Raw genomic sequence first — 27108 nt, 5'->3', positions numbered from 1 at the left:
AAAAGTAGGGAGGTTATGCTTTAGCTATACAGGGCATTGGTGAGACCACATCTGAAGTACTATGTACAGTACTGGTCTCCTTATTTAAGTAAGGATGCAAATGTGTTGCAGGCAATACAGAGAAGGTTTACTAGACTAATACCTGGAATGGGCAGGCTGTCTTACGAGGGAAGATTGGACAGGGTAGGCTTGTATCTGCTGAAATTTGGAAGAGTAAAAGGGGACTTGATTGAAACATACAAGATCCTGAGAGGTCTTCACAGGGTGGATGTGGAAAGGATGTTTCCCCTTATGGGAGAATCTTGAACTAGGGGTCACTGTTTAAAAATAAACGGTCGCCCATTTAAGACAGAGATGAGGAGAAATATTTTCTCTCAGAGGGTCGTGAGTCTTTGGAATTCTCTTCCTTAAAAGGCGGTGGAAGCAGAGTCTTTGGATATTTTTAAGGCAGATGTGGATAGATTCTTGATAAGCAAGGGGGTGGAAGGTTATCGGGGGTAGGTGGAAATGTGGAGTAATCATTTCAGCCATGAATGTATTGAATGGCGGAGCAAGTTCAAAGGGCCGAGTGGCCTACTTCTGCTCCTAATTCGTATGTTTGTAAAATCTCCCTCAGAATTCCTTAAAAGGTGCATTTGCAACAAGATAAACAGCAACAGTATTTTGGATTTTATAAATTGGGGACAGAATAAAAGAGCACAAAACCCATAATAAAAAATGTACAAGGCAATGGTTAGATGACAGAGTGACAGCGCTCAGTCTAGATTCACCAGGATGATAGTAGGATTGAGTAACAATAGTTCCAAGGGCAGATTTGATATACCAGGACTATTTCTCCTGCACTGCAGGAGGCTAAGAGGCAAATGAATAGCGGTTTTTAAAACTGCACAGGGTTTTGATAGGGTGAAAAGGGAAAGACTATCTGGTTGGGAGTCAGTGATGAGAGTTCATCAAAGAAAAAAAGTCAGTAAAAAGTGAGGAGATAAGTGATATTAAAGAGCATAAAAACAACAAAAGCTTGCATTTATAGAGTCTTCATTGTAGTAAAAAGTCCTAAGGTGCTTTATAGGAGTGTTATCGAGCAAAACTTGACATTGAGCCACATCAGGAGATATAGTAAAAGCTTTGCTATCAGACATACATCGGACCTCAGAAGTGCTGGACAACTGAAAATTCCGGTTAATCAAGAGTTGTACTCTTGGCAATACAATAGAATAGTTTTAATTTTAAGAGAAATGATTACATACAAAATAAGCGATGATGTATAATGCTGAACTAAAGATACATAGAAATCTTGAGAAGTGCTGTGAGCAATAGACTGCACTCAGAAAAACTTGGCCCGGAGAGCTTTGGGAGATGTCCGGAAGTGCTGGATAGGTTCCAGTTACTACAATCGAGACTTGTTTAGAGAGCTTTTGGAAATTCTGGATAATAGAGCTTGCTGGTTGGTAAAGTGCCAGACAACAACGCTTTTACTGCATTTGGGCAAGTAAGAGGTAGGTTTTAAGGAGCTTCTTAAAAGGAAGAGAAAAGTAAGGAGAGGCAGCGAGGTTTGAAAAGGGAATTCCAGAGTTCAGGGCCAAGGCAGCTGAAGGCACAGACACCAATGGTGGAGCTATGAAATTCGTGGATGTGCAAGAAGCTAAAATTGGAGGATTGCAGAGACCTTGGAGGAGGCTACAGAGATGAGGAGGGCTAGACCATGGACAGATATGAAAACAAAGATCAGAAATTTAAAATTGAAGTGCTGCTGGACTGAGAGCCAATGTAGGTTAGCGAGCACAGGGGTGATAAGTGAACGATTTATATGCAGATATGTTTAAGGCCACTAATTCATGAACAGAATTAGATCAGGAACTTTATACTCTAGTGAAGGATAATTGTTAAAGGAGACTTCAACTTGCAGGGGATAAACTGCTTTGAAATCTCCCACGAATTACTGCTCAACTTAATTTATAAAACTGAAATAAATGGAGAGATGATCTGTTTCTGCACATAAACTTGGCCCAGAACCTGAACCGGAACAGGACCAACATCCTCGCAGGGAGGTTTGCTAGTGCTGTTTGGGGGGGCGGTGGAGGGGTTTAAACTAATTTGGCAGGGGGATGGAATACAGAGTGGAGGTACAGTAGGGGGTGATGCACAGCCAAATATAGAAGAGAAATTAAGTCAGTCTGGAAGGCAGAGCAAATATAGACCTGTTAAGGAACAAGCGAATAATGCAAGGCTGGACTGCGTCTATTTTAACGCAAGGAGTCTTACAAGTAAGGCAAATGAATTGAGGGTGTTGATTAACACATGGGAATATGATATTATTGCGATCACAGAGAGATATGGTTGAGAGAAGGGGAGGACTGGCAGCTCAATATTAATAGAAACTTCAGGTGTGACAGGGGGCGGGGGAGGGCGGGGTGTAAAAGAGGAGGTGGTATTGCACTATTGATCAAGGAGTCAAATACTGCAGTAAGGAGGGATGATATCTTAGAAGGTTCCTCAAATGAGGCCATATGGGTAGAACTTAAAAACAAAAAGGGGGCAATCACTTGGCTGGGAGTGTACTACAGGCCCCCAAATAGTCAGGGACAGATAGAGGAGCAGATATGTAGACTAATCTCAGAGATGCAAAAATAATAGGGTAATAATAGCAGGGGATTTCAACTTCCCCAATATTAACTGGGATAGTCTCAGTGCAAAAGGCTTAAAGGGGGCTGAATTCTTAAAGTGCATACAGGGGAGCTTTTTGAGCAAGCACATAGAAAGTCGACAAGAGAAGGGGACCTAATCCTAGGGAATGAAGCTGGACAAGTGGCAGAAGTGTCAATGGGGAAGCATTTCAGGGATAGTGACCATAACTCTAAGATTTAAGGTAGTTATGGAAAAGGACAAAGATAGACCGGAAATAAAGGTTAATTAAATAAACAATTGGGGGAAGGCTGATTTCAATATGATAAAACAGGATCTGGCCAAAGTGGACTGGGAGCAGCTACTTGCAGGAAAGTCTACATCAGACTAGTGGGAGTCATTCAAAAAGGGCCAATATGTTCCCGTAAAGGTGAAGGGTAGGATCAACAAGTCAAGGGAATCCTGGATGTCAAGGGATATAGAGGATTGGATAAGGAAAAAAAAGGAGGCTTAAGGCAGATTCAGAGAGCTGAAAACAGCGGAGGCCCTAGAGGAGTATAGAAAGTGTAGGGGGTACTTAAAAAAGTAATTAAGAGAGCAAAGAGGGGACATGAAAAAACGCTGGCGGGCAAGATAAAGGAAAATCTCAAGGCATTTTATAAGTATATTAAGGGCAAGAGGATAACCAGGAAAAGAGTAGGGCCCACCAAAGTGGCAATCTGTCTGTGGGGCCGGAGGACGTAGATGAGGTTTTAAATGATTACTTTTCATCTGTGTTCATTATGGAGATGGACGATGTAGGTGTAGAGATCAGGGAGGGAGATTGTGATATACTCGAACAAATTAGCATTGAAAGGGAGGAGGATTAGCAGTTGTAGTGGGCTTAAAAGTGGATAAATCCCCAGGCCCAGATGATATGCATCCCAGGCTGTTATGTGAGTCAAGGGAGGAGATAGCAGGGGCTCCGACACAAATTTTCAAATCCTCTGGCCACAGGAGAGGTGCCAGAGGACTGGAGGACAGCAAATGTGGTACCATTATTCAAGAAGGGTAGCAGTGATAAACCAGGTAATTACAGGCCGGTGAGTCTAACATCAGTGGTAAGGACACTGTTGGAAAAAATTCTGAGGGACAGCAATAATCTCCACTTGGAGAGGCAGGGATTAATCAAGGATAGTCAGCATGGCTTTGTCAGGGGGAGATCATGTATAACAAATTTGATTGAATACAAAAAACTCATCTAGTCACCACCTCAAAATTCATTCATGGGATGTGGGAGTTGCTGGCTAGGCCAGCATTTATTGCCCATCCCTAATTTCCCTCGAGAAGGTGGTGGGGAGCTGCCTTCTTGAACCAATGCAGTCCATGTGAGGTAGGTACACCCACAGTGCTGTTAGGAAGGGAGTTCCATGATTTTGACCCAGCGACAGTGAAGGAACGCGATATAGTTCCAAGTCAGGATGGTGTGTGGCTTGGAGGGGAACTTGCAGGTGGTGGTGTTCCCATGTATTTGCTCCCCTTCTCCTTCCAGTTGGTAGATGTCGCGGGTTTGGAAGGTGCTGTCTAAGGAGCCTTGGTGCTTTGCCGAAGTGCATCTTGTAGATGGTACACACTGCTGCCACTGTACGTCGGTGGTGGAGGGAGTGAATGTTTGTGGGTGGGGTGCCAATCAAATGGGCTGCTTTGTCCTGGATGGTGTCGAGCTTCTTGAGTGTTGCTGGAGCTGCACCCAACCAAGCAAGTGGAGAGTATTCCATCACACTCCCGACTCGTAGCTTGTAGATGGTAGACAGGCTTTGGGGAGTCAGGAGATGAGTTACACGCCGCAAGATTCCTAGCCTCTAAACCTGCTCTAGTAGCCACTGTGTTTATGTGGCTACTCCAGTTCAGTTTCTGGTCAATGGTAGCCCCTAGGATGTTGATAGTGGGGATTGAGCAATGGTAATGCCATTGGATGCCAAGGGGAGATGGTTAGATTCTCTCTTGTTGAAGATGGTCATTGCCTGGCACTTATGTGGCACGAATGTTACTTGCCACTTATCAGCCCAAGCCTGGATATTATCCAGGTATTGCTGCAATTCCACACGGATTGCTTCAGTATCTGAGGAGTCGCGAAAGGTGCTGAACATTGTGCAATCATCAGCGAACATCCCCACTTCTGACCTTATGATTGAAGGAAGGTCATTGATGAAGCAGCTGAAGATGCTTGGGCCTAGGACACTGTCACTGCAGGAGCTCCTCAGGATGTCATGGAACTCAGATGATTGACCTCCAACAAACACAACCATCTTCCTTTGCATTAGGTATGGCTCCAACCAGCGGAGAGTTTTCCGCCTGATTCCCATTGACTTCAGTTTTGCTAGGGCTCCTTGATGCCATACTTGGTCAAATACTGCCTTGATGTCGAGGGTAGTCACTCTCACCTCACCTCTTGAGTTCAGCTCTTTTGTCCATGTTTGAACCAAGGCTGTAATGAGGTCAGGAGCTGAGTGGCCCTGGTGGAACCCAAACTGAGCGTCAGTGAGCAGGTTATTGCTAAGCAAGTGCCGCTTGAAGGCACTGTTGATGACACCTTCCATCACTTTACTGATGATTGAGAGTAGACTGATGAGGCAGTAATTGGCCGGGTTGGACTTGACCTGATTTTTGTGTACAGGTCATACCTGGGCACTATTCCACATTGCAGGGTAGATGCCAGTGTTGTAGCTGTACTGGAACAGCTTGGCTAGGGGCACGGCACGTTCTGGAGCACAGGTCTTCAGTACTATTGCCGGAATATTGTCAGGGCCCATAGCCTTCGCAGTATCCAGTGCCTTCAGTCGTTTCTTGATATCACACGGAGTGAATCGAATTGGCTGAAGTCTGGCATCTGTGACGCTGGGGACTTCAGGAGGAGGCCGAGATGGATCATCAACTCGGCACTTCTGGCTGAAGATTGTTGAAAATGCTTCTGCCTCATCTTTCGCACTGATGTGCTGGGCTCCCCCATCATTGAGGATGGGGATATTTGTGGAGCCACCTCCTCCAGTTAGTTGTTTAATTGTCCACCACCATTCACGGCTGGATGTGGCAGGACTGCAGAGCTTAGGTCTGACCCATTGGTTATGGGATTGCTTAGCTCTGTATATCGCATGCTGCTCACGCAGTTTGGCATGGAAGTTGTCCTGTGTTGTAGCTTCACCAGGTTGACACCTCATTTTGAGGTATGCCTGGTGCTGCTCCTAGCATGCCCTCCTGCACTCTTCATTGAACCAGAGTTGGTCTCCTGGCTTGATGGTAATGGTAGAGTGGGGGACTTGCCGGGACATGAGGTCACAGATTGTGGTCGAGTAAAATTCTGCTGCTGCTGATGGTCCACAGTGCCTTATGGATGCCCGGTTTTGCATTGCTATATCTGTTCGAAATCTATCCCATTTAGCACAGTGGTGGTGCCACACAACACAATGGAAGATATCCTCAATGTGAAGGCAATACTTCGTCTCCACAAGGACAGTGCGGTGGTCACTCCTACCAATACTGTCATGGACAGATGCATCGGCGGCAGGCAGATTGGTGAGGACGAGGTCAAGTATGTTTTTCCCTCTTGTTGGTTCCCTCACCACCTGCTGCAGACCCAGTCTAGCAGCTATGTCCTTTAGGACTCAGCCAACTCAGTCAGTGGTGGTGCTACCGAGCCACTCTTGGTGATGGACATTGAAGTCCCCCACATTCTGTGCTCTTGTCACTCTTAGTGCTTCCCGCAAGTGGTGTTCAACATGGAGGAGTACTGACTCATCAGCTGAGGGAGGGCGGTAGGTGATAATCAGCAGGATGTTTCCTTGCCCATGTTTGACCTGATGCCATGAGACTTCATGGGGTCCGGAGTTGATGTTGAGGACTGCCAGGGCAACTCCATCCCGACTGTATCCCACTATGCCGCCAACTCTGCTGGGTCCGTCCTGCCGGTGGGACAGGACATATCCGGGGCTAGTGATGGCCGTGTCTGGGACATTGTCTGTAAGGTATGATTCCATGAGTATGACTATGTCAGGCTGTTTCTTGACTGGTCTGTGGGACAGTTCTCCCAACTTTGGCACAAGCACCCAGATGTTAGTAAGGAGGACTTTGCAGGGTCGACAGGGCTGGGTTTACCGCTGTCGTTTCCGGTGCCTAGGTCGATGCTGGGTGGTCTGTCCGGTTTCATTCCTTTTTATTGACTTTATAGCGGTTAGATACAACTGAGTGGCTTGCTGGGCCATAGGGTATTTAAGAGTCAACCACATTGCTGTGGGTCTGGAGTCACATGTCGGCCAGACCAGGTAAGGACAGCAGATTTCCTTCCCTAAAGGACATTAGTGAACCAGATGGGTTTTTACAACAATCGACAATGGTTTCATGGCCATCATTAGGCTTGCTTTTTAATTCCAGATTTTTTATTAATTGAATTCAAATTCCACCTTCTGCTGTGGTGGGATTTGAACCCATGTCCCTCGAGCAATACCCTGGGTGTCTGGATTACTGGTCCAGCGACAATACCACTACGTCACTGCCTCACGAGGCGGGTTGATGAGGGTAAAGCAGTTGATGTAGTCTACATGGACTTCAGTAAGGCTTTTGATAAGGTCCCACATGGGAGATTGGTCAAGGAGTTAAGAGTCCATGGGATCCAGGGCAATTTGGATCCAAATTTGGCTTTGTGGCAGGAGGCACAGAGTGATGGTGCAGAGTTGTTTTTGCGATTGGAAGCCTGTGACCAGTGGTGTTCCACAGGGATCGGTGCTAGGACCCTTGCTGTTTGTAGTGTACATTAATGATTTAGATGTAAATGTGGGAGGTATGATCGGTAAGTTCGCAGACGACACGAAAATTGGTGGTGTCGTAAATAGTGAGGAGGAAAGCCTTAGATTGCAGGACAATATAGATGGGCTGGTAAAATGGGTAGAGCAGTGGCAAATTGAATTTAATCCTGAGAAGTGTGAGGTGATGCATTTTGGGAGGACTAACAAGGCAAGGGAAGATATAATAGCTGGTAGAACGCTAGGAAGTACAGAGGGACCTTGGTGTACTTGTTCACAGATCACTGAAGGCAGCAGCACAGGCAGATAAGGTGGTCAGGAAGGCATATTGGATACCTGCCTTTATTTGCTGGGGCATAGAATATAGGAACAGGGAGGTTATGATGGAGCTGTATAAAATGCTAATTAGGCCATAGCTGGCGTACTGTGTACAGTTCTGGTCACCACACTTTTGGAAGGATGTGATTGCACTGGAGAGGGTGCAGAGGAGATTCACCAGGATGTTGCCTCGGCTGGAGCATTTCAGCTATGAAGAGAGACTGGATAGGCAAGGGTTGTTTTCCTTGGAGCAGAGAAGGCTGAGGAGGGACCTGATTGAGGTATACAAAATTATGAGGGGCATAGGTAGAGTAGATAGGAAGAGACTTTTTCCCTTAGCGGAGGTGTCAATAACCAGGGGGCATAGATTTAAGGTAAAGGGCAGGGGGTTTAGAGGGGAGTTGAGGAAAAATGTTTTCATCCAGAGGGTGGTTGGAATCTGGAACACACTGCCTGAAGGGGTGGTGGAGGCAGGAACCCTCACAACATTTTAGAAGTATTTAGATGAGCACTTGAAATGCCATAGCTTACAAGGCTACGGGTCAAGTGCTGGAAAATAGGATTAGAATAGATCGGTTCTTGATGGCCAGCATGGACACGATGAGCTGAAGGGCCTGTTTCTGTGCTGTATAACTCTATGACTCCATAACACTGGACTGTTACGTGATCCTCAAATGGTTAAATAACCTCTTGGGGAGTGTAATGATACCATAAGTGATACGACACACCACTGACAAGAGTATAGAAGAGGTCACAATCAGTAACTGGGAACCAACAATTAGAATATAGTCAAAGAAGTCAGGATTACAGTACAGAAATGAAGAATTAGCAGACAGACGGTGATGGGTGGGGGTTGGCGGGCTGTATTGGAATACATTGACAGCAAGAAACAAGAAAAAGAGACACTTAATAAAATAAAGTTATGAGAATAAAAATAAATCTGCCCTGGTTAGGAAATTTGCTTAGCGGAAGGAGGCAGAAAGTAGTGATAAAAGGCAAGTACTCTAATTGGTAGGGTGTGAATAGTGGTGTCCTGTAAGGAACTGTGATGGGGCCTCAACTATTTACCATATTAATTAACAACTTAGATGATGGGACAAAGTCATATATCCAAATTTGTCGATGACACAATGATAGGCAGCATTGTCAGCAGTGGAGATGGAAGCACAAGATTGTAAAGAGATACTGATAGATTGTGGCAAATGGATTGGTCCCAGGAGAAGTGAACAAACCACCAAGATCCTGTAACATATAGGGAAACTTCTGGGGTGGAAGTAAAAGTGAAACGCAAGATATCTGTAAGATTTTAAGTTTAAAATATAAATGTCACAAATTATAGTGTTAATTTAGTAGTGTTTTGCTTTAACTCGTACAGAATAGTTTTTTGTCTAAAACATGAAATATTGTGGCGTAATTCTTCCAGTAATAACTGGGGATTCGAAGTTCTCTTTTTAAAAGTTAACGGTCCCTAACGGGATCGTAACAAATTGGGGGCTCCTGGTGGGATTTTGGATCCACACACTGAGTGAGTTTTGGTGAGTTTTGTTAAAGTTTATGCGAACAAGATTTCAGTGACTTTTACTGTACTTATGGAGAAGCAGAACGGCTTTGTCAATTGCTAAGATTTTTCTGGGATGGGAAGATTTATCCCTTAGTGTTCTGCAACAAATATCAAAAGCTAAGTTGATGGTGTTAGCTGAAGAACTGAAGATAGAATTTAAAGCAGGGAACTTTAGCACAACATTTGGAATTCGAAGAGGAAAAGCTAGACCCTGATAAAACACAGATTAATTAGCCAGGATTCAGCTGCGAATGAAGCAACTTGAATTGGAAAAAAAAATAGCAAAAAAACTTGAATTAGAGATTCAAGGAGAAAGGGAAGCAAGACAATTTGAATTGGAAAGAGAAAGGCTTTGCTAACGTGAACAGGGAATAACTGGTAGTTTGGATGATGATTTGAGTTCAGCTCTGGGTTTTGATTTAACAAGGAATATTGGCCTAGTGCCTAAATTCAGAGAGGAAGGGGTTGAAAGCTATTTTGTCTCATTTGAGAAAATTGATACAAGGTTAGCTTGGCTATGTGAAACATGGACCATTCTTTTGCAAAGTGTTTTAATAGGAAAAGCATTGGATATTTTTTCAAGCCTTTCAGAGGAACAGTCTTTAGATTGTGAGACAGTTAAAAATGTAGTAAATGCATATGAGTTGGTTCCAGAAGCTTATCGATTGAAATTAAGTGGCAAATGGAATTCAACCTGGAGAAGTGTGAGGTGATTCATCTGGGGAGGTCAAACAAGGCAAAGGAATACACGATTAATGGGAAAATACCGACAAGTGTAGAGGAAGTAAGGGACCTTGGAGTGAATGGCCACAGATCCCTGAAGGTAGTAGGACAGGTCGATAAGGTGGTTAAGAAGGCATATGGAATCCTTTCCTTTATTAGCCGTGGTATAGAATACAAGAGCAGGGAGGTTATGCTGATACTGTATAACTCCTTGGTTAGTTAGGCCACAACTTGAGTACTGTGTGCAGTTCTGGTCACCTCATTACAGAAAGGATGTAATTGCACTAGAGAGGGTACAGAGGAGATTTACGAGGATGTTGTCAGGACTGGAAAAATGCAATGAGGAAAGATTGGATAGGCTGGAGTTGTTCTCCTTGGAACAGAGAAGGCTGAGGAGAGATCTCATTGAAATGCACAAAATTTTGAGGGTGCTGGATAGAGTGGAGGTGAAGGGTCTATTCAACTTAACAGAGAGGTCAGTGACAAGGGGGCATAGATTTAAAGTGATTGGTAGAAAAATTAGAGAGGAGATGACGAAAAACTTTATCACCCAGAGGTGGTGAAGGTCTGGAACTCACTGCGTGAAAGGGTATTTGAGGCAGAAACCTTCAACTCATTCAAAAGGAGTCTGGATATGCACCTCAAGTGCCGTAAGCTGCAGGGCTATGGACCAAATGCTGGAAGGTGGAATTAGCATAGGTAGAGCGTTTGTCGGCCGGCATAGACACGATGGGCCAAATGGCCTTTTTCTGTGTCTTAAACCTTCTATGATTCTAAAATTGATATTTGAGGAAGAGACAGAATCAAACTTTTGTAGAATTTTCTAAAAAAAAAGTGATTTTTGACTGCTGGTACCGTTCAATGAAACTTGAACAGAATTTTCGAAATGTGAGAGAGGTGCTGTTAATGGAGGAATTTAAAAATAGTGTTGCAGCAGGTATTAGGACACACATTAAAAAAAAGTAGTTTCTAATATAAGAGAAGCTGCTGTTTTAGCTGGTGGTTTTGATTTGTCCCATAAGCAGCTAGGGATTTGTAGGTTCTTTGTTTGTAAATCCAAGCAGGATTTGGAGGGAGAGACAGAATGATAGTGAACCAGTTTCTGAGTATGAAAAAGGAGATAACAGAAATAAAAAGGCACATGCTCCCCAACATGGTAAAAAACAGTATAGAAGGTAGGAGTGAGTCAAAAAGACCAACCATGTTTTCACTGTCATAAGGTTGGACATGTAAAAGCAAAGTATTGTAAGTTAAAACCGAAAGCTGTATCTTCAGTGAGCGTGGGTAATTTTTCTTCAAAGGATACTGTACCAAAGAGTGAGACTGGTGAAAAATCAGTACCGTCTAATGTATTTACAATGGGTGTAAATAGAGGCGTTAAAGATTTTGAGGGTTTTATACTTGAAGTCACTCCACTTTTGTTTAAGGAAAGACCCAAAAAGATTGTTAATCTGAGAGATACTGGTTCAGCTTAGAGCTTAATGTTAGGAAAAGATTTAGACTTTTCTTCCAAGGGTTCGCTGAATAAAAATGCACTGATACGGGTTATCAATAGGGATTGTGTTGCCATCCCATTGTAAATGAATTTAAACTGTGATTTGGTAAAGGGATCTGTTATTGTTGGCCTTGTGTATGAACTACCCATTACTCAGGTTAATTTTATATTAGGAAATGATCTCGCGGGAGCTAAGGTTTTTCCGTTTTCTGGAACAGTGGTCAACAGTAGGAAAACAGTTCCTGTGGGTAAAGATCCCTCACCTATTTGTAATCCTCTTGGGCCAGAGGATAAATTAAAGAGGGAGACAGATGCATCCACACCATGATGAACTTAACAGAGGCAGTAAAATTACCTGAAAATTTTCAAATTAAAAGTTCTCCCCAAGAAGGACTGAGGCCTCAGACTAACCTTGAAGAGTTAATGAGACCTGACACTAAATCAAAGGTGTCTGCCAATCCCATTACAACACAAGGTACAGCAGCAGGAATCAAAGCAAACGGACAGGTTACAAAAGACCATTTGAAACCCAAAGTGAATGGGATATTATTCAGGAGTTGCATGACTGAATCACAGTGTTAGAACAGAAAGTGAAAATCCAAAATGAAGAAACTATTGACTGCATTCGCAGGGTTTTAAACAAGGCTGGTTACGATTGGGATCAAGAAAAACTCAAGGATTACAAACTGTTTAGAGACCAGACTAAACAAGAATATCAAATACTTCTACTGGAACATAAAAGTCATTTAAACAACCTTTTTAAAGTGGCTAAAGAAAATTTTGACCAACAAACGAATGAGTTGTTAACAGACAGAAGCAATTTTAAACATCCGATCTCGAAAAGAGAATTCAAACTGTTTGAGTCTGGGGAATGGCCATAAAAATAAAGATACATATGCAGTTAAACAGAAGGAAGATGGTTTAACTGGGGAATTAATTGGGACATCGAACTTAAACAATGATAAACCTGGAGAAATGGAAGAGAATAAAGTTCAGAAGGTGAAATCTGAGCAGACTGATTCAAAGCTTGAATTTGAAAATGCACACGTGGATAATAATGAGGAATCTCCACTTACAGAATTCACAACTACTGGTATGCACAAGCCAGAATCATCGTTTACCCAGGGACATGGTAAAAATGTGCATTTTCATATACAAAAGACAGCTTTCAGAGAACATCACAAAATGAAACATTAAGTCTTGTCTTTACTCTTCAACAGTTTGAAATATGCATTTTGAGTAATCAAGGAGAAACATTAATTTACACTAATCATAATCCACTGGTGTTTTTGGAGAAGTTTCGCATGAAGAATCTCCAGTTGTTTTGATGGAGTTTGATGCTGCAGCCTTTTAACCTAAAAATCATTCATGTTGCAGGGAAGAGCAACACAATTACCAATGCTCTATCGAGAGTGCAACCTTTTAAAAAAATGACTTACAACTGTCCTCAAATAGATTTACAAAGTTCACTGGCATACTACAGTTTTGGAAGTATCCTTTCCATCTACTTAAATGCTATCATTTTTCAGTCAAGGACATGGCTTCTGGTTATGAATTCAACAAAAGAATACAGTTAAGATCAACTACCTGGTGAACAATGGGGGAGACTGTCGTGATTTCCATGTGATAAGGTAGTTGTTTTGTTTAAATGTGTGGCATGTGTTTTTTTTAAACAACCAAAAAAACTTATCACTGTGGTGATGAATTTTCATTTGTTTCTCATGGGAGGGTGTTATGATATCTGGTTCATGGTTTGTATTAATGTTATTTTTATTTATTTATTTAGAGATACAGCACTGAAACAGGCCCTTTGGCCCACCATCAACCACCCATTTAAACCAATCTTACATTAATCCCATATTCCTACCACATCCCGACCTTCCCTAAATTCCCCTACCACCTACCTATACTAGGGGCAATTTATAATGGCCAATTTACCTATCAACCTGCAAGTCTTTGGCTGTGGGAGGAAACCGGAGCACCCGGTGAAAACCCACGCGGTCACAGGGAGAACTTGCAAACTCCGCAGAGGCAGTACCCAGAATTGAACCCGGGTCGCTGGAGCTGTGAGGCTGCGGTGCTAACCACTGCGCCGCCCTAAGTGGCAGTTAGTTGGCCACATAAGGGCCTTGATTGGCTTGGGGCAGGTGGGCCATTTTCCACCGCTGCCCCTCGTAAATTTGCAGCCGGGACGGGAAGGTGTCGAGACTGACACCCCCTGCCTCCTACTCAATTTTACAACCCCCCTGCCTGCTCCTGCAGGTGGGTGACGTGGGGAGTAGGAAGAAGATTGAGAAAGCAAGTATTTGGGGATTCTATAGTTAGGGGACCAGACAGGCATTTCTGCAGTTGCATACATGATTCTAGGATGCTTAGAGAAGAGAAGGTTGAGAGGACATTTAATAGAGGTGTTCAAAATCATTGGGGTCTAAACAGAGAGAAACTGTTCCCATTGGTGGAAGCGTTGAGAACCAGAAGACACCTATTTAAGGTGATTGGCAAAAGAACCAAGAGCGACAAGAGGAAAAACGTTCTAACACTGTGAGTGGTCAGGATCTGGAATGCGCTGCCTGAGAGTGTGGTGAAAACAGATTCAATTGTGGCTTTCAAAAGAGAACTGGATAAGCACCCGAAGAGAATAAAGTTGCAGGGCTATAGGGAAAAGGCAGGGGAGTGGGATTAGCTGAACTGCTCTTGCAGAGAGCCGACAAGGACACGACAAGCTGAATGGCCTTGGTCTGTACTGTAACCATGTTATGATTTGAGATTATGAGATTATTTAGTGGCAAATTTGGAATTCGATTAGAATTATACTTCATACCGTCTCTAGCTTGATTGATGGAGGTCTGCTAAAACGATGCCCCACAGGACTGAAGCCGCCTAGCAAGAAAGATAACAAATTGAAATCAGCCTTGCTTTTATCTGAAAACAATAAAGTTACAGTTTCATCAATTTTCCATTAAACAGGTTTTTGATAAACCAGATTCCAAATGCAACAATTCATTTGGTAGTAAAACACTTGAATCCTGAGATGTTGCACTTAGGGTCAAAGTAGCAAGAAATAAATAAAACAGAGGGTAAGCTGATATTATTTTTCCATAACACTAGTTCTGTGCTGCAGCAAAACCTGAAGCAGTTGTTAAAATAAGAGTACAAGACAAAATGTTTGCACATTTGGCATTTTTTCACCATACATTTGTGAGCACAAGTGTTTTTACCAGAACTCAAAGAAAATACACAAATTAAGGCCAGCTGTCTTGTCAATGCAAGACCAAGTTATTTGGATACATTTTTCTGATTAACCCTGCTTTTTAAACTCTAGAAGCTCTTGCAACCTCTTGCATTTTAAAAAGTGGAACATAGAAGTTACATGAGTCACGTAAAACCATATAGAGGTAATTAAAACAAAAGTTTTAGTTGAAAACCTTGATTGTCTATATATCCCCTAATAAGAGACTCCATAATTCTGTCATAAAAATCGTGGAATGGTTACAGCATAGAAGGAGGCCATTCGTCCCATTGTGTCCTCGTAGGCTCTCTGCAAGAGCAACTCAGCTATTCCCGCTCCCCCATTCCCCTGTCGCCCTGCAAATTTTCTCTCTTCAGGTGCTTACCTATTCCCTGTTGAAAGCCCCAATTGTATCTGCCTCCATCACACTCTCGGGCAGTGCGTTCCAGATCCTAACCACTTGCCGCATCAATAAGTATTTCATGTTGCCATTGATTCTTTAGCCAATTGCCTTAAATCGGTATCTTCTGGTTCTTGACCCTTCTGCCAACGTGAACAGTTTCCCCCCATCTACTCTGTCTAAACACCTCATGATTTTGAGCATCTCTAAAAAAAATCTCCTCTCAACCTAAGATGCACTATTGAGAATAAGCCCAGTTTATCCAATCTAACCATGTAAAGTTCCTCATCCATGAAACTATTCTTGTAAATCTTTACCGCACCCTCTCTAAAGTCATCATACCCGTCCTAAAGAGTGGTACCCAGAATTGGACACAATACTCCAGGTGAGACCGAACCAGAGTTCACCAAAAGTTCATTAAAACTTCCTTGTTTTTGTACCCTATACCTCTAATTATTATAAAGCCCAGGATCTGGTATGCCTTTTTAATCATTTTCTCAACCTGTCCTGTCACCTTCAATGATGTGTGCACGTATACACTGTTACGGTCAAGTGAGGAGGGGTCTAAGGGCTTCCCTTTTATCCCCACTCCCTGTTTGACCACAACAGGTTTAATTTTTTTTTAACTGAATGTACTGGCCAATTCAGTAGGTGTTTGACTACTTACTTGCGACGATCATAACAAGAATCAGACAGATTTTCTTGAGTAAACAAAGAGATCAACATTATTGCACCTAAACCATACGAATAAAAATAATAAACAATGTGCCAACTTTCACCCACACACACACACTAGAGGTTTACACACACACAAATAGGTTAGAGTGCTTTTTTTAAAAAACAATCAGGGACCCTGCCATCCCATGAAGGGTGGGGAAAGGACAGCAATAGACCTTATCAGCTGGTTTTGCCTCATTTTCTTTTGCTCTCCAGTCTGATTTGAGAGAGATTCTAAAAAGAAAATCTGCCCTTGGACTCTTGAAAATGACCGGAGCCTAACACAAGAAACCTAACATCCCCCCACCCTCTACCCTCCACAATCACTCCTGAAAATAAGCTAAATGCAGGATTCCAGAAGTCCTGCAAAAATAACTGAAGTTGGGAATTCAGCTGGGCCTGCATTGCATTAGTTGTGCTCAGACAAATTTTTTTGCAGCTCCAGCTAAGTTCTTAATTAATTTGCCATGTTAAATCTGGAAGCTGCACTGTTAAATTGTCTCAGCATTTGATCAGTGGCACTATGGAGCGGCTCAGATATTTGTCAATTACCTTGTCAAACTTTTTATCAATTCAGCATGGAGATCACTTGACGCTGAATGACCCTTGCACTGTTTTTCTGTGATTGGAGAGTGCGCAAAATCCAATCAGACTAGATAAAATCTATAATGGGGAGGGAACTTAACTTTATTTTAAAAACGCAATTATAAATTGCATACAGATAGTCTCAGTTCATTTTTAGCGTAGTCTTTCATAACCAAAGCCTGGCTTCTGCCTAGTAACTAGATTAAAAGGAACAAAAATAATCTCAGTAACGTAGGCAACATTTATTGTGGAGGTGGAAGAAGTGGGTATGGTTCTTAATGAATACTTTGCGCCCATCTTCACACAAGAGGGGGATGATGCAGACAGTGTAGTTAAGGAAGATGAATGTGAAGTATTGGATGTGATAAACATAGGGAGAGAGGAAGTATTAAGGGGATTAGCATCCTTGAAAGTGAATAAATCACCAGGGCCGGATGAAACGTACTCCATGCTGTTAAAAGGCAGGGAGGAAACTGTGGAAGGTCCGACCATCATTTTCCACTCCTCACTGGATACAGGCGTGTGCTGAAGGATTGGAAGTCTGCTAATGTTGTACCTTTGTTTAAAAAGGGAGTGAGGGATAGACCAAATAATTGCAGGTCAGTCAGCCTAACCTCGGTAGCGGGCAAATTCTCTGAATTAATTCTGAGACACAGGATAAACTGTCACTAAGAAAGGCACGGATTAATCAAGGATAGTCAGCATGAATTTGTTAAGGCAAGGTCATGTCTAACTGATCAAATTTTTTGAGTAAGTATTGAGGATTGATGAGGGTAGTGCAATTGATGTGGTCTAGAAAGGCTTTTGGCAGGGTCCCACATGGCAGATTGGTTATTGAGAGTTTTCTTAACATCATGGAGTAGAAGGACAAAGAATTGTGTCTGCAATTTCCACTCACCCAGTTCCCTGCCTAGACAGCTCGGCTGTTATGTCAGAAGAAATACTGAATCGAAGCCAAATTTCTTTTGGGGTGGCGGGTGGAGGCAGAAGTGGGGTAATCAGTTGATGAGCCAACTTTGCCAGTCTCAAGCAACTTTTAGTAGGGAGCAAAAAAGCAACACTGGCAGAGTCTCCAGAGCAACTTGCCTGAATGCCCATCTACTGCCTCAGAGTCATAGGATCATTACAGTGCAGGAGACCATTTGGCTCATCGAGTCCATGCCAGCTCTCTATACAGCAATCCAATCAGTTCCAATCCCCCCACTCTATCCCCATAACCCTGCAAGTTTATTTCCCTCAAGCGCCCATCCAATTTCGTTTTGAAATCATTCATCGTCTCCACTTCCACCACCCTCGTAGGCAGCAAGTTCCAGGTCATTACCACTCACTGCGTAAAAAAATTCTTCCTCACATCGCCCCTCCAACCTCTTGCCCGAAACCTGAAATCTATTTCCCATAATCCTTGTACCATCAGCTAACGGGAACAACTTTTCTTTGTCTACCTTGACTAAACCGGTCATAATCTAGTCCACCTCTGTTAAATTTTCCCTCAATCTCCTTTGCTCCAATAACAACCCCAGCTTCTCCAACCTAACCTTGTAGCTAAAATCACTCATCCCTGGAACCAATCTGGTAAATCGCCACTGCACACTCTCCAGACCCTCACATCCTTCCTAAAGTGTGGTGACCAGAACTGGATGCAATACTCTATAAAGCTCTGGTTAGGTCACTATTAAAGGTTCATCATAACTCCCTGCTTATGTACTCTATATCTCTATTTATGAAACCCAAGTTCCCATATGCTTCGTTAATCACTATCAATATGCTCTGCCACCTTCAAAGATCTATGCATTTGAACTCCCAGGTCCCTCTGTGCCTGCATACTCATTAGAACTGTCCATTAAGTCTATATTGCCTCTCCCTATCCCTTCTGCCAAAATGCACCATCTCAACCTCTCCATATTAATCCCCATCTGCCACTTGCCTGTCCATTCTGCTAGCTTTTCTATGTTCTGAAGCAGTCAATTGCTATCATCTCACTGTCTGCCACATCTCCATGTCTGGTATCATCGGAAAATTTTGAAATGTTACTCTGTATTCCAATATCCAATTCACACACATACATATAAGGTGGTAGCAGCTTTCTCTATGCGTGTATTGAGCTCTGCATCAAAGTACAGATTGTCTGTCACCATGGACCCAAGGTAGCAGAGCTTGCTAACCACTTCCAGTGGGGTGTTATTTAGTGTGATCAGCGGTGGAGATGCAACAACTTGTCCGATGACCATGGCTTTCTTGATGCTTATAGTCAAGGAGAACAAGGTACAGGCATGGGAGAGACAGTCCCTGAGTCTTTGTAGCTGAGTTTCCGTACATGCATAGGGAAAGCAGCTACCACCTTTGGCCAACTTGCAAAACGCGCATGGAGTAACACCAAGCTGACTCTTAGGACCAAGCTGATGGTTTATATGGCCTGTGTGCTCAGCACCTTGCAGTACGGCTGTGAAACATGGGCGACTTACAGCTAACAGGAAAAGTAGCTCAATAATTTCCAACTTCGCTGTCTGTGGCGCATTATGGGTACATCCTGGCAGGACAAAATCACAAATGTGGCAGTCCTCTCAAAGGTAGAACTCCCAAGCGTGTGGCACTAATCAAACAGAGGCAGTTTTGGTGCATCGGACACATCCGCAGGATGGAAGACGGTTGTATACCCAAGGACCTTCTGTATGGTGAGGTAACTGGGGCCAGACGACCTGTGGGGCACCCAAAGCTCTGCTTCAAGGATGCTTGCATGACATGAAGGCCCTAAATGTCGACTATCACACTTGGAAGCCACTAGCTGGCGAAACAGGGAAATGGTGACACATACTGTGAGTTGGTGGGCACTACCACAATGACCAGTTGTTAGAGCAGCTTGGCAACAGGTGCCAACGTCAAAAACAACAACTCATAGGGTCACTTGGCAGTTTCATGTGAAGCACATGTGGCAGAACTTGCCTTTCAAGGATTGACCTTCTCAGCCATCAACAAAGGCGCACGAAGAGAAGACAACCCACTTATATGGATTGTATGCTGTGTGCCTTTTGTAGATGAACGGAAACCAACCATAAATATAAATAAAAGCAGTGGTCCTAGCACTGCGGAACACCATTGTCTTCCATTCTCCAGTTTGAAAAACAACCATTTACCAGGATTTGCTGTTTTCTGTCCTTAAGTCAAATCCAAGCTGACACTATTCCACAACCCTCAATTTTGTTAACCAGCCTTTTATGTGCTACTTTGTCAAACATATTGAAAACAAATAGCAAAGAAAACCTAAAAGGAGCAGCAAAGAAAACAAATATCCCATCCCCAAAAGGAGGATTCCAATCAAAATACACCTTTAAAACATGCTTTAATAATACTGGGAAAAGTTAGTCATCCAAATGTAAAAGTAGTGATAACACAAACAATCTTCTTTGGCCTCCTTGTCCCGAGACACAATGGGTAAGCGCCTAGAAGTAATCAGTGGTTTGTGGAGCAGCGCCTGGAGTGGCTATAAAGGCCAATTCTAGAGTGACTGACTCTTCCACAGGCGCTGCAGATAAAATTGGTTGTCGGGGCTGTTACACAGTTGGCTCTCTTCTTACACTTCTGTCTCTTTTCCTGCCAACTGTTAAGTCTCTTTGACTCGCCTCTCTTTAGCCCCGCCTTTATAGCTGTCCATCAGCTCTGGCGATCGCTGGCAACTGACTCCCACGACTTGTGGTCAATGTCGCAGGACTTCATGTTGCGTTTGCAGACGCCTTTAAAGTGGAGACATGGACGACGGTGGGTCTGATACCAGTGATGAGCTCGCTGTACTATACGTCCTTAAGGACCCTGCCATCTTCCATGTGGCTCACACGGCCAAGCCATCTCAAGCGCCGCTGGCTCAGTAGGGCATATATGCTGGAAATGTTGGCCGCCTCGAGGACTTCTGCGTTGGAGATACGGTCCTGCCACCTGATGCAAAGGATTCTCTGGAGACAGCGAAGATGGAATGCGTTGAGACGTCACTCTTGGCTGACATTCGTTGTCCAGGCCTCGCTGCTGTAGAGCAAGGTACTGAGGACACAGGCTTGAAACACTCGGAAACACTTTTGTGTTCTGTGTCAGTGCGCCATTTTCCCACACCCACTTGGCCAGTCTGGACATAGCAACGGATGCGCTTGTTGACTTCTGCATCGAGAGACAGGTTACTGGTGATAGTTGAGCCTAGGTAGGTGAACCCTTGAACCACTTCCAGAGCGTGGCTGTGATATTGATGGAGGCAGCATTTCTGATGTCCTGCCCCATGATGTTCGTTTTCTTGAGGCTGATGGTTAGGCCAAATTCGTTGCAGGCAGCCGCAATCCTGTCGATGAGTCTCTGCAGACACTCTTCTGTGTGGGATGTTATTGCAACATCGTCAGCAAAGAGGAGTTCCCTGATGAGGACTTTCCGTACTTTGGTCTTCGCTCTAAGACGGGCAAGGTTGAACAGCCTGCCATCTGATCTTGTGTGGAGGAAAATCCCTTCTTCTGAAGACTTAAATACATGTGAGAGCACCAATACTTCAATACTGAAGCACAAATAGTCATACTTGAACCACCGCCATTAATATAATTAAAATACAAACTAGACATTTTTTGATTGTACTGAAGAAATACTATGCTAGATAACATTGGCTTCAGCTGGCACCACTCTCAATAGCTAGCTTGAAGAACTTTAAAAAAAAAAGCTGTCACAGGGAAAGCTCCCATGTTGAGTCCCCGCTGGTACTTAACTTTTCCGCTGCATATCAGATACAGGAATCAGCATCCAGGACTACAAAATATGCTGACTTGCACAGAAGATATTGGCAGCTGGCCTGAGACCACTCATCTAGCAGGTTTTTTTCAAACAGGGAAACCCAACATGGCACATTTTGACAACGTGTTTTATTTTTACATACAGGACAATGACTATCACCTCTCAAAACGCAAGTTTTAACTTGTCTTTCTATGCAGAATACATTATAGATTCAAAGTTTGTCAACTTTCCCTCCTTTCCTTCCATCGTTAAGTATCGTTCACCTAGGGGATAGATGTATCTGTAAATCAATATAGGCAAGTATTGATTGGCTTATCAGAACCAACTCAATGTCATCAAACAAACCCTTCTGATGTAAACTCGGTAATTACTATGTTAGTTGAAAAACCTACAAAAGAACAAGACGACTACTACTTCTTTTCCTGTCACATGATGCTGATTCACTGTGTGCAGACCTGAATGTCAAAACTGCGGTGGGGGAAAGAGTGGAAGATAAAAATCCTAACGGCAAAAGGGAAGATTATATATATGTATGTATGTGTATACATATATTTAGAACATTAGTTGGCTTAGACAGTGGCCCACAAAGTAATGGCACAATATTAGTGTTGAGATGAAGTTTTGAAACCTTTTGTGGTTCATGATGTAATCACGCTTCTTGAATTGTATTACAACTTTGTAGCACAGTTCAAGTTAGCTATTCAACTTGCCAAAATAGGAATACATTGTAAGTATTAAAGAAGAATAACGTAAGTAGAACCCAATATTAAAAGGAACTATTTTGAAAATAAACCTTTGCCACCAGTTACCTTAGAAGCAGTCCATGGCAATAATGGTGGAAAACAAACCTCAGTTCACATAGATGTGGTGGAAGGAATTGTTAAGTAGAAGAAACATAACCAATATTTTTGAAGCATTCCTGCTACAACAGTTATTTTAATATTCTTTACTTTGCCTAACAATGGGATTGTGAAGTGTAGATTCAAACAAGGTAAACATGAAGATGTGAAATTACTAAGAGGGAGTTCAAATTCTGTAAACCAGCCTTTTTCAGATCAATACAAAAGCAAAATACCATGGATGCTGGGAAGCTGAAATAAAAACAGAAAATGCTGGTAATAGCAGATCTGGTAGCATCTGTGGAGACAGAAACAGTTACTGGGCTGGATTTTATCCTACACTTAGAGACGGGAACAGAGGCGGGTGGGGGGGGCGGGGTGGTGGCGGGGGGAGGCACATATAGGTGGCATTGGGCAGCATACGAACATACATATGAACATACGAATTAGGAGCAGGAGTAAGCCACTCAGCCCTTCAAGCCTACTCTGCCATTCAATTCATGGCTGAACTTATTTCTCCACATTTCCACCCGCCCCCGATAACCTTCCACCCCCTTGCTTATCAAGAATCTATCTACCTCTGCCTTAAAAATATTCAAAGACTCTGCTTCCACCACCTTTTGAGGAAGAGAATTCCAAAGACTCACGACCCTCACAGAAAAGATTTCTCCTCATCTGTCTTAAATGGACAACCCCTAGTTCTAGATTCTCCCAGAAGGGGAAACATCCTTTCCACACCCACCATGCCCGAGAGTCCTGGCCCCATGCCCGAGGTCAATTGAACCACTTAAGTGGCCAATTAAGGGCCACTTAAGGGCAACTTCCCACCTCCGCTCCCATTTCCCGAACAGAGGGGCCCACTGCCATGGGGAGACACTGCCAGGTAAGACTCGGCGGCCTCCGAACTGGCAGGGAAGGAGTGGGCCCCTCCTCTGGGGGCAATCCATGGCTCACGGAGGGCCTCCTCCCCACCAGCAGCGATGGCCACCCTTGTGACAAGACCCCCATCACCGACCTCACTAACCCCCTCCCCCACAACCAGGGTCTGCATGACTGGCCCAGTGACCCTAATTACCTGCGACCTGGGACCACCTCCATCTTTGTCACTGCAGACCTCCTGCAGCACCAGCAATGGCTACTGCTCCCAGCAGCGCTGCTGGTACTATTGAGCTGCCGGACCTCCAATTGGCCCGCAGTTCTGGAGGCAGGAGCTTGTTCTTTAAAGGGATGGTGTCCTCGATGGCAGGCAGTTAATTGGCTGTCCACCGTGGAATTCCATCAGGGCCTGACAGAGGGCTGAGACGGGTTCGCCCCCCCACCCCCACCTTACGACTCTCCGCTGGGGCCCCCGATGACCGGATAAAATAATGAGGTTTCATCAGAACCACTCTGTGGTCGCATGCAGCAAGAGCTGGACAGCGTTCAGACATAAGTTGATAAGTGATATGTAACATTTGCTCCACACAACTGCCATGTAATGACCATCTCCAACAAGAGAGTGTCTACCAACCTCCCCTTGAGATTCAATGGAATTACCATCACTGAATCCACCATCAATACCCTAGCGGTCATCACTGATCGGAAACTTAATTGAACAAACTACATATATACTATGGCTAAAAGAACAGGTCAGAGGCTGGGTATTCTGTGATGAGTAACTCACCTCCTAACTCCCCAAAGTCTGTCCGCCATCTATCTATAAGACATAATTCAGAAGTGTGATGGAATACTCTCCACTTGCTTGGAGGAGTGTAGCTCTAACAATATTCAAGCAGCTCAACGCCATCCAGCACAAAGCAGCCAACTAGATTGGCAATCCATCCACCACCTTAAGCATTCACTCCCTCCATCACCAGTGCACCAAGGGATGCACTGCAGCAACTCTCTAAGGCTTCTTTGACAGTACCTTCTAAACCTGCGGCCTTTACTACCCAGAAGAACAAGGGAAGCATGCACATGGGAACACCACCACCTACAAGTTCCCCTCCAAGGTGGCTTGGAACTATATCGCAGTTCTTTCATCGTTGATGGGTCAAAATCCTGGAATTCCATACGTAACAGCACTGTGGGTGAATCTACACCATACGGATTGCAGTGGCTTAAGATGATAGCTCAACACCACCTTCTCAAAGACAAGTAGGGGTGGGAAATAACTGCTGGCCTTGCCAACGCGCACCACATCATAGGAATGAATTTAAAAAACTGTAGCAAATCTTTCAACAGTATCAAAATGTCCTTATATACTTCTCAATAGATTTTCGAACAGCTTACTCCATAATTTTCTTTAAAAACATAATTAACTGTACTTTACCTGTCTTCTTCCACAAGGCACATTTCAAGTTACAGAATAGTTTATGAAAAAGTTCTGCATTTTAATATAAAGAAATTTCACACTTTCTACAAACTTTTTATTGTAACAGAGTACAAAACCTTTTCCATCAACATAATTCGTGTAAGACATAGGCTTACCATGTCATAGATACGTTTGATATTTCTTGCACTTTTTTAGTTGTATCCTTAAGTTTGTACTTCACGCCAGTTCTGTGCTGTTTTCAATATGTATAGATTTCTTTTATTTTTGGCTTTTCACTCATTTTACTTGGTGTTTCTCATCTGCATCAACAAAACTTATTTTGCCTCACTTAAGGTGGTGTTTGAAACGACAATGCTGCGTAACGCATTAATCAGTTTGCTGCAACTTACCAAAAATTTTTTAAAAAACAAATGAACATCTATTGCATCACCGAATGAAGCATCCTGAGTGCCGATCGCTGTTCTGCCACATAAGAAGTTGTTGAGCAGATGCTAACCACTTTCCCAATAGGCAGGAAGGAAAAATGGAGGCAGAAAAAGTTGTAGGCCAGGTAACCAAACGTTTATTTTAAGTAACTTAAGAAATAAGATTCCCTTTCCTCTTACTTAAAAAGTAGATCAGAAATCCTGCAGCTATTTCACAATTGATGCTGCAGTGGAAATTTAAATTAATGAACTGATCTTTACTTATTTGACAGAGCACCTTGAGGCATTGTAATGTACAGTGTACTGCAACCAATGTTGGCAGTTGTATGGAAAATAAAATGTACCCAAGTGCAGTCAAGAATATTATGGGGAGTTTCCAAAAACAGTTAAGGAAATTATGGGTAGGCACAAGGAATGCTAGGTGCCTTTCCATAGAGAAGGAGAAGAAAAAGGGGAGTAATTGGGAGCAGACATTTCTCCTGGCTGCTCTTGTGCTCCTATCTCTTACCAAATTCAGAACAGCAGATCATCCACCTACCTTCTTAACTGTGGACGACATGCGGACTGGGGAAAACAGGAAAAAAAAAGAGGAAGGGCAGAAAAATAACTTCAAAAATTAGGACATTTCAAATCAAAATTAAAGAGCATCAGATAGAAGAGAAAGTTTAATGACAGGGTGGGTAATATCACTGATCTTTTATGCCTGGCAGTTGGATTCAGATTTAGGCTTTACTGAAGGATGGAATGTTTTTCTCCTCTCAAACGGTTCAAAATGAAGTTTTGGAATCCTGACTTAAGTTGCTGGTGCATATGGATCCAGAGTGCAAAATTACTTGTAATTTGGCGCATGGTACAGGGGGCCATTCAAGTGATTGGGGGGGGGGGGTAAAAAGGAATGTAGTTGCAGTAGGCGATAGTATAGTTAAGGGGATACCTTTCTCTGCAGATGAGAGCGCGAGTCCCGAAGGCTGTCTTGCCTGTCGGTGCCAAGGTTAAGGAAATTTCCTTGGGGTTGGAGAGGAACTTGGAGAGTCAGAGGAAGGATTCTGTTGTTGTGGTTCATGTGGGTACCAATGATATAGGTAAGACGAAGAAAGAAGTTTGTTCTGCTGAGGGAGTTTGAGCAGCTGGGACTGAATTAAAAAGCAGAACCATATAGGTAATAATCACAGGAATATTACCTGAGCCACGAACAAATTAGCATAGGGTAAATAAGATCAGACAGTCGAATACGTGGCTTAAAGATTGGTGAGCAACAAATAGGTTTCAATTCATCGGGCACTGGCACCAGTACTGGGGAACGAAGGAGTTGTACCACTGGGACGGCCTTTAGCTGAACTGCGCTGGGACCAGCGAATCATATAACTAGGGCTGTAGAGAGGACTTTAACTAAATAGTTGGGGATGGTGGGGGAGGGGGAAGTTCCAGGTGAGGGGAAATTTCGAAAGTCAACGAGAAAGGACAAGGCAATAGTGCAGGGTCGCAATATAGGTAATGATAACCAGAGATAACAGGGACACAGCATAGCTCTGCTCATAAAGCGTGAGATCAGTAGAGAGAAATGATTGGTGAAGAAGATCAAGATGTAGAATAATGTAGAGATAAGAAATAGCTAGGGAAAGGATTCACTGTTGGGAGTAATTTATAGGGGCACAGTTTCAAATAAGGTGTTTCCCATTTAAGATGGAAATGAGGAGGAATTTCTTCTCTGAGGGGCATTAATCGTTGGAATTCTCTTCTCCAGAGAGCAGTGGAGGCTGGGTCATTGAATATATTCAAGGCTGTGTTAGTTTCTTTTTTAACTACAAGGTAGTCAAGGGTTATGTGGGGTGGTGGCAGCAGGAACGTGGAGTCAAGGACACAATCAGATCAATGATGACCTTATTGAATGGCAGAACAGGCTCGAAGGGCCGATTGGCCTACTCCTGCTTCTACTTCACATGAACTTACGGTCTTAAATGTGCAGTTCCATTCAGGTAGCCAAAATAATTAGTGGGAACAATGTGTAAGAAAATAAAACATTACTTAGGAGTGTCAGAAGTATATAGAGCTATTTCAAATACCAGCATACATCTTTATAATTCAATCTCTTATGCTTTATTCACATTGCTATCAAGTCTGTGTTGTTTTTGCTGTCTATGCCTCCGTCAATCTTCTTCCATATTGTTTAAGTTTAACGGTGCAATTAATATAAGTTTATTAAATACAGATTTAGTGTCATAAAAAATTTATTGCACACACAGAAGCCAGGCACCTAGTCACTCTATATGACACTAAGAAGTGGCCAACTGACAAGACACCACAAAGGCCCTGAAAACATATCAACTGTAGAACTGCACCAGAACTAACT

The 27108-nt window shown here is 43.2% G+C and overlaps 1 protein-coding gene across 5 annotated transcripts in view; it reads right to left on the bottom strand.

Annotated features, from left to right (window-relative positions):
* ahi1 (Abelson helper integration site 1) overlaps positions 1-27108 on the bottom strand; it is a 407526-nt gene that overhangs the window by 67302 nt on the left and 313116 nt on the right. For 3 of the 5 annotated variants that reach the window (XM_068026173.1, XM_068026175.1, XM_068026181.1), the window contains exon 22: positions 14316-14374. The exons of 1 other annotated variant lie outside the window; for it this stretch is intronic. In XM_068026173.1, the coding sequence (XP_067882274.1) occupies positions 14316-14374 (59 nt within the window). Of the gene's footprint in view, positions 1-14315; positions 14375-23682; positions 23716-27108 lie in introns of those variants that run through there. One more of the 5 variants, XM_068026189.1, reaches the window with a different exon arrangement.

The sequence above is a fragment of the Heterodontus francisci genome, chromosome 3 (assembly GCF_036365525.1).
Source record: "Heterodontus francisci isolate sHetFra1 chromosome 3, sHetFra1.hap1, whole genome shotgun sequence".
Lineage (NCBI taxonomy): Eukaryota > Metazoa > Chordata > Chondrichthyes > Heterodontiformes > Heterodontidae > Heterodontus > Heterodontus francisci.
Note: the sequence above shows the minus strand (reverse complement) of the source record. Positions and strands in the feature narration are given on the sequence as shown.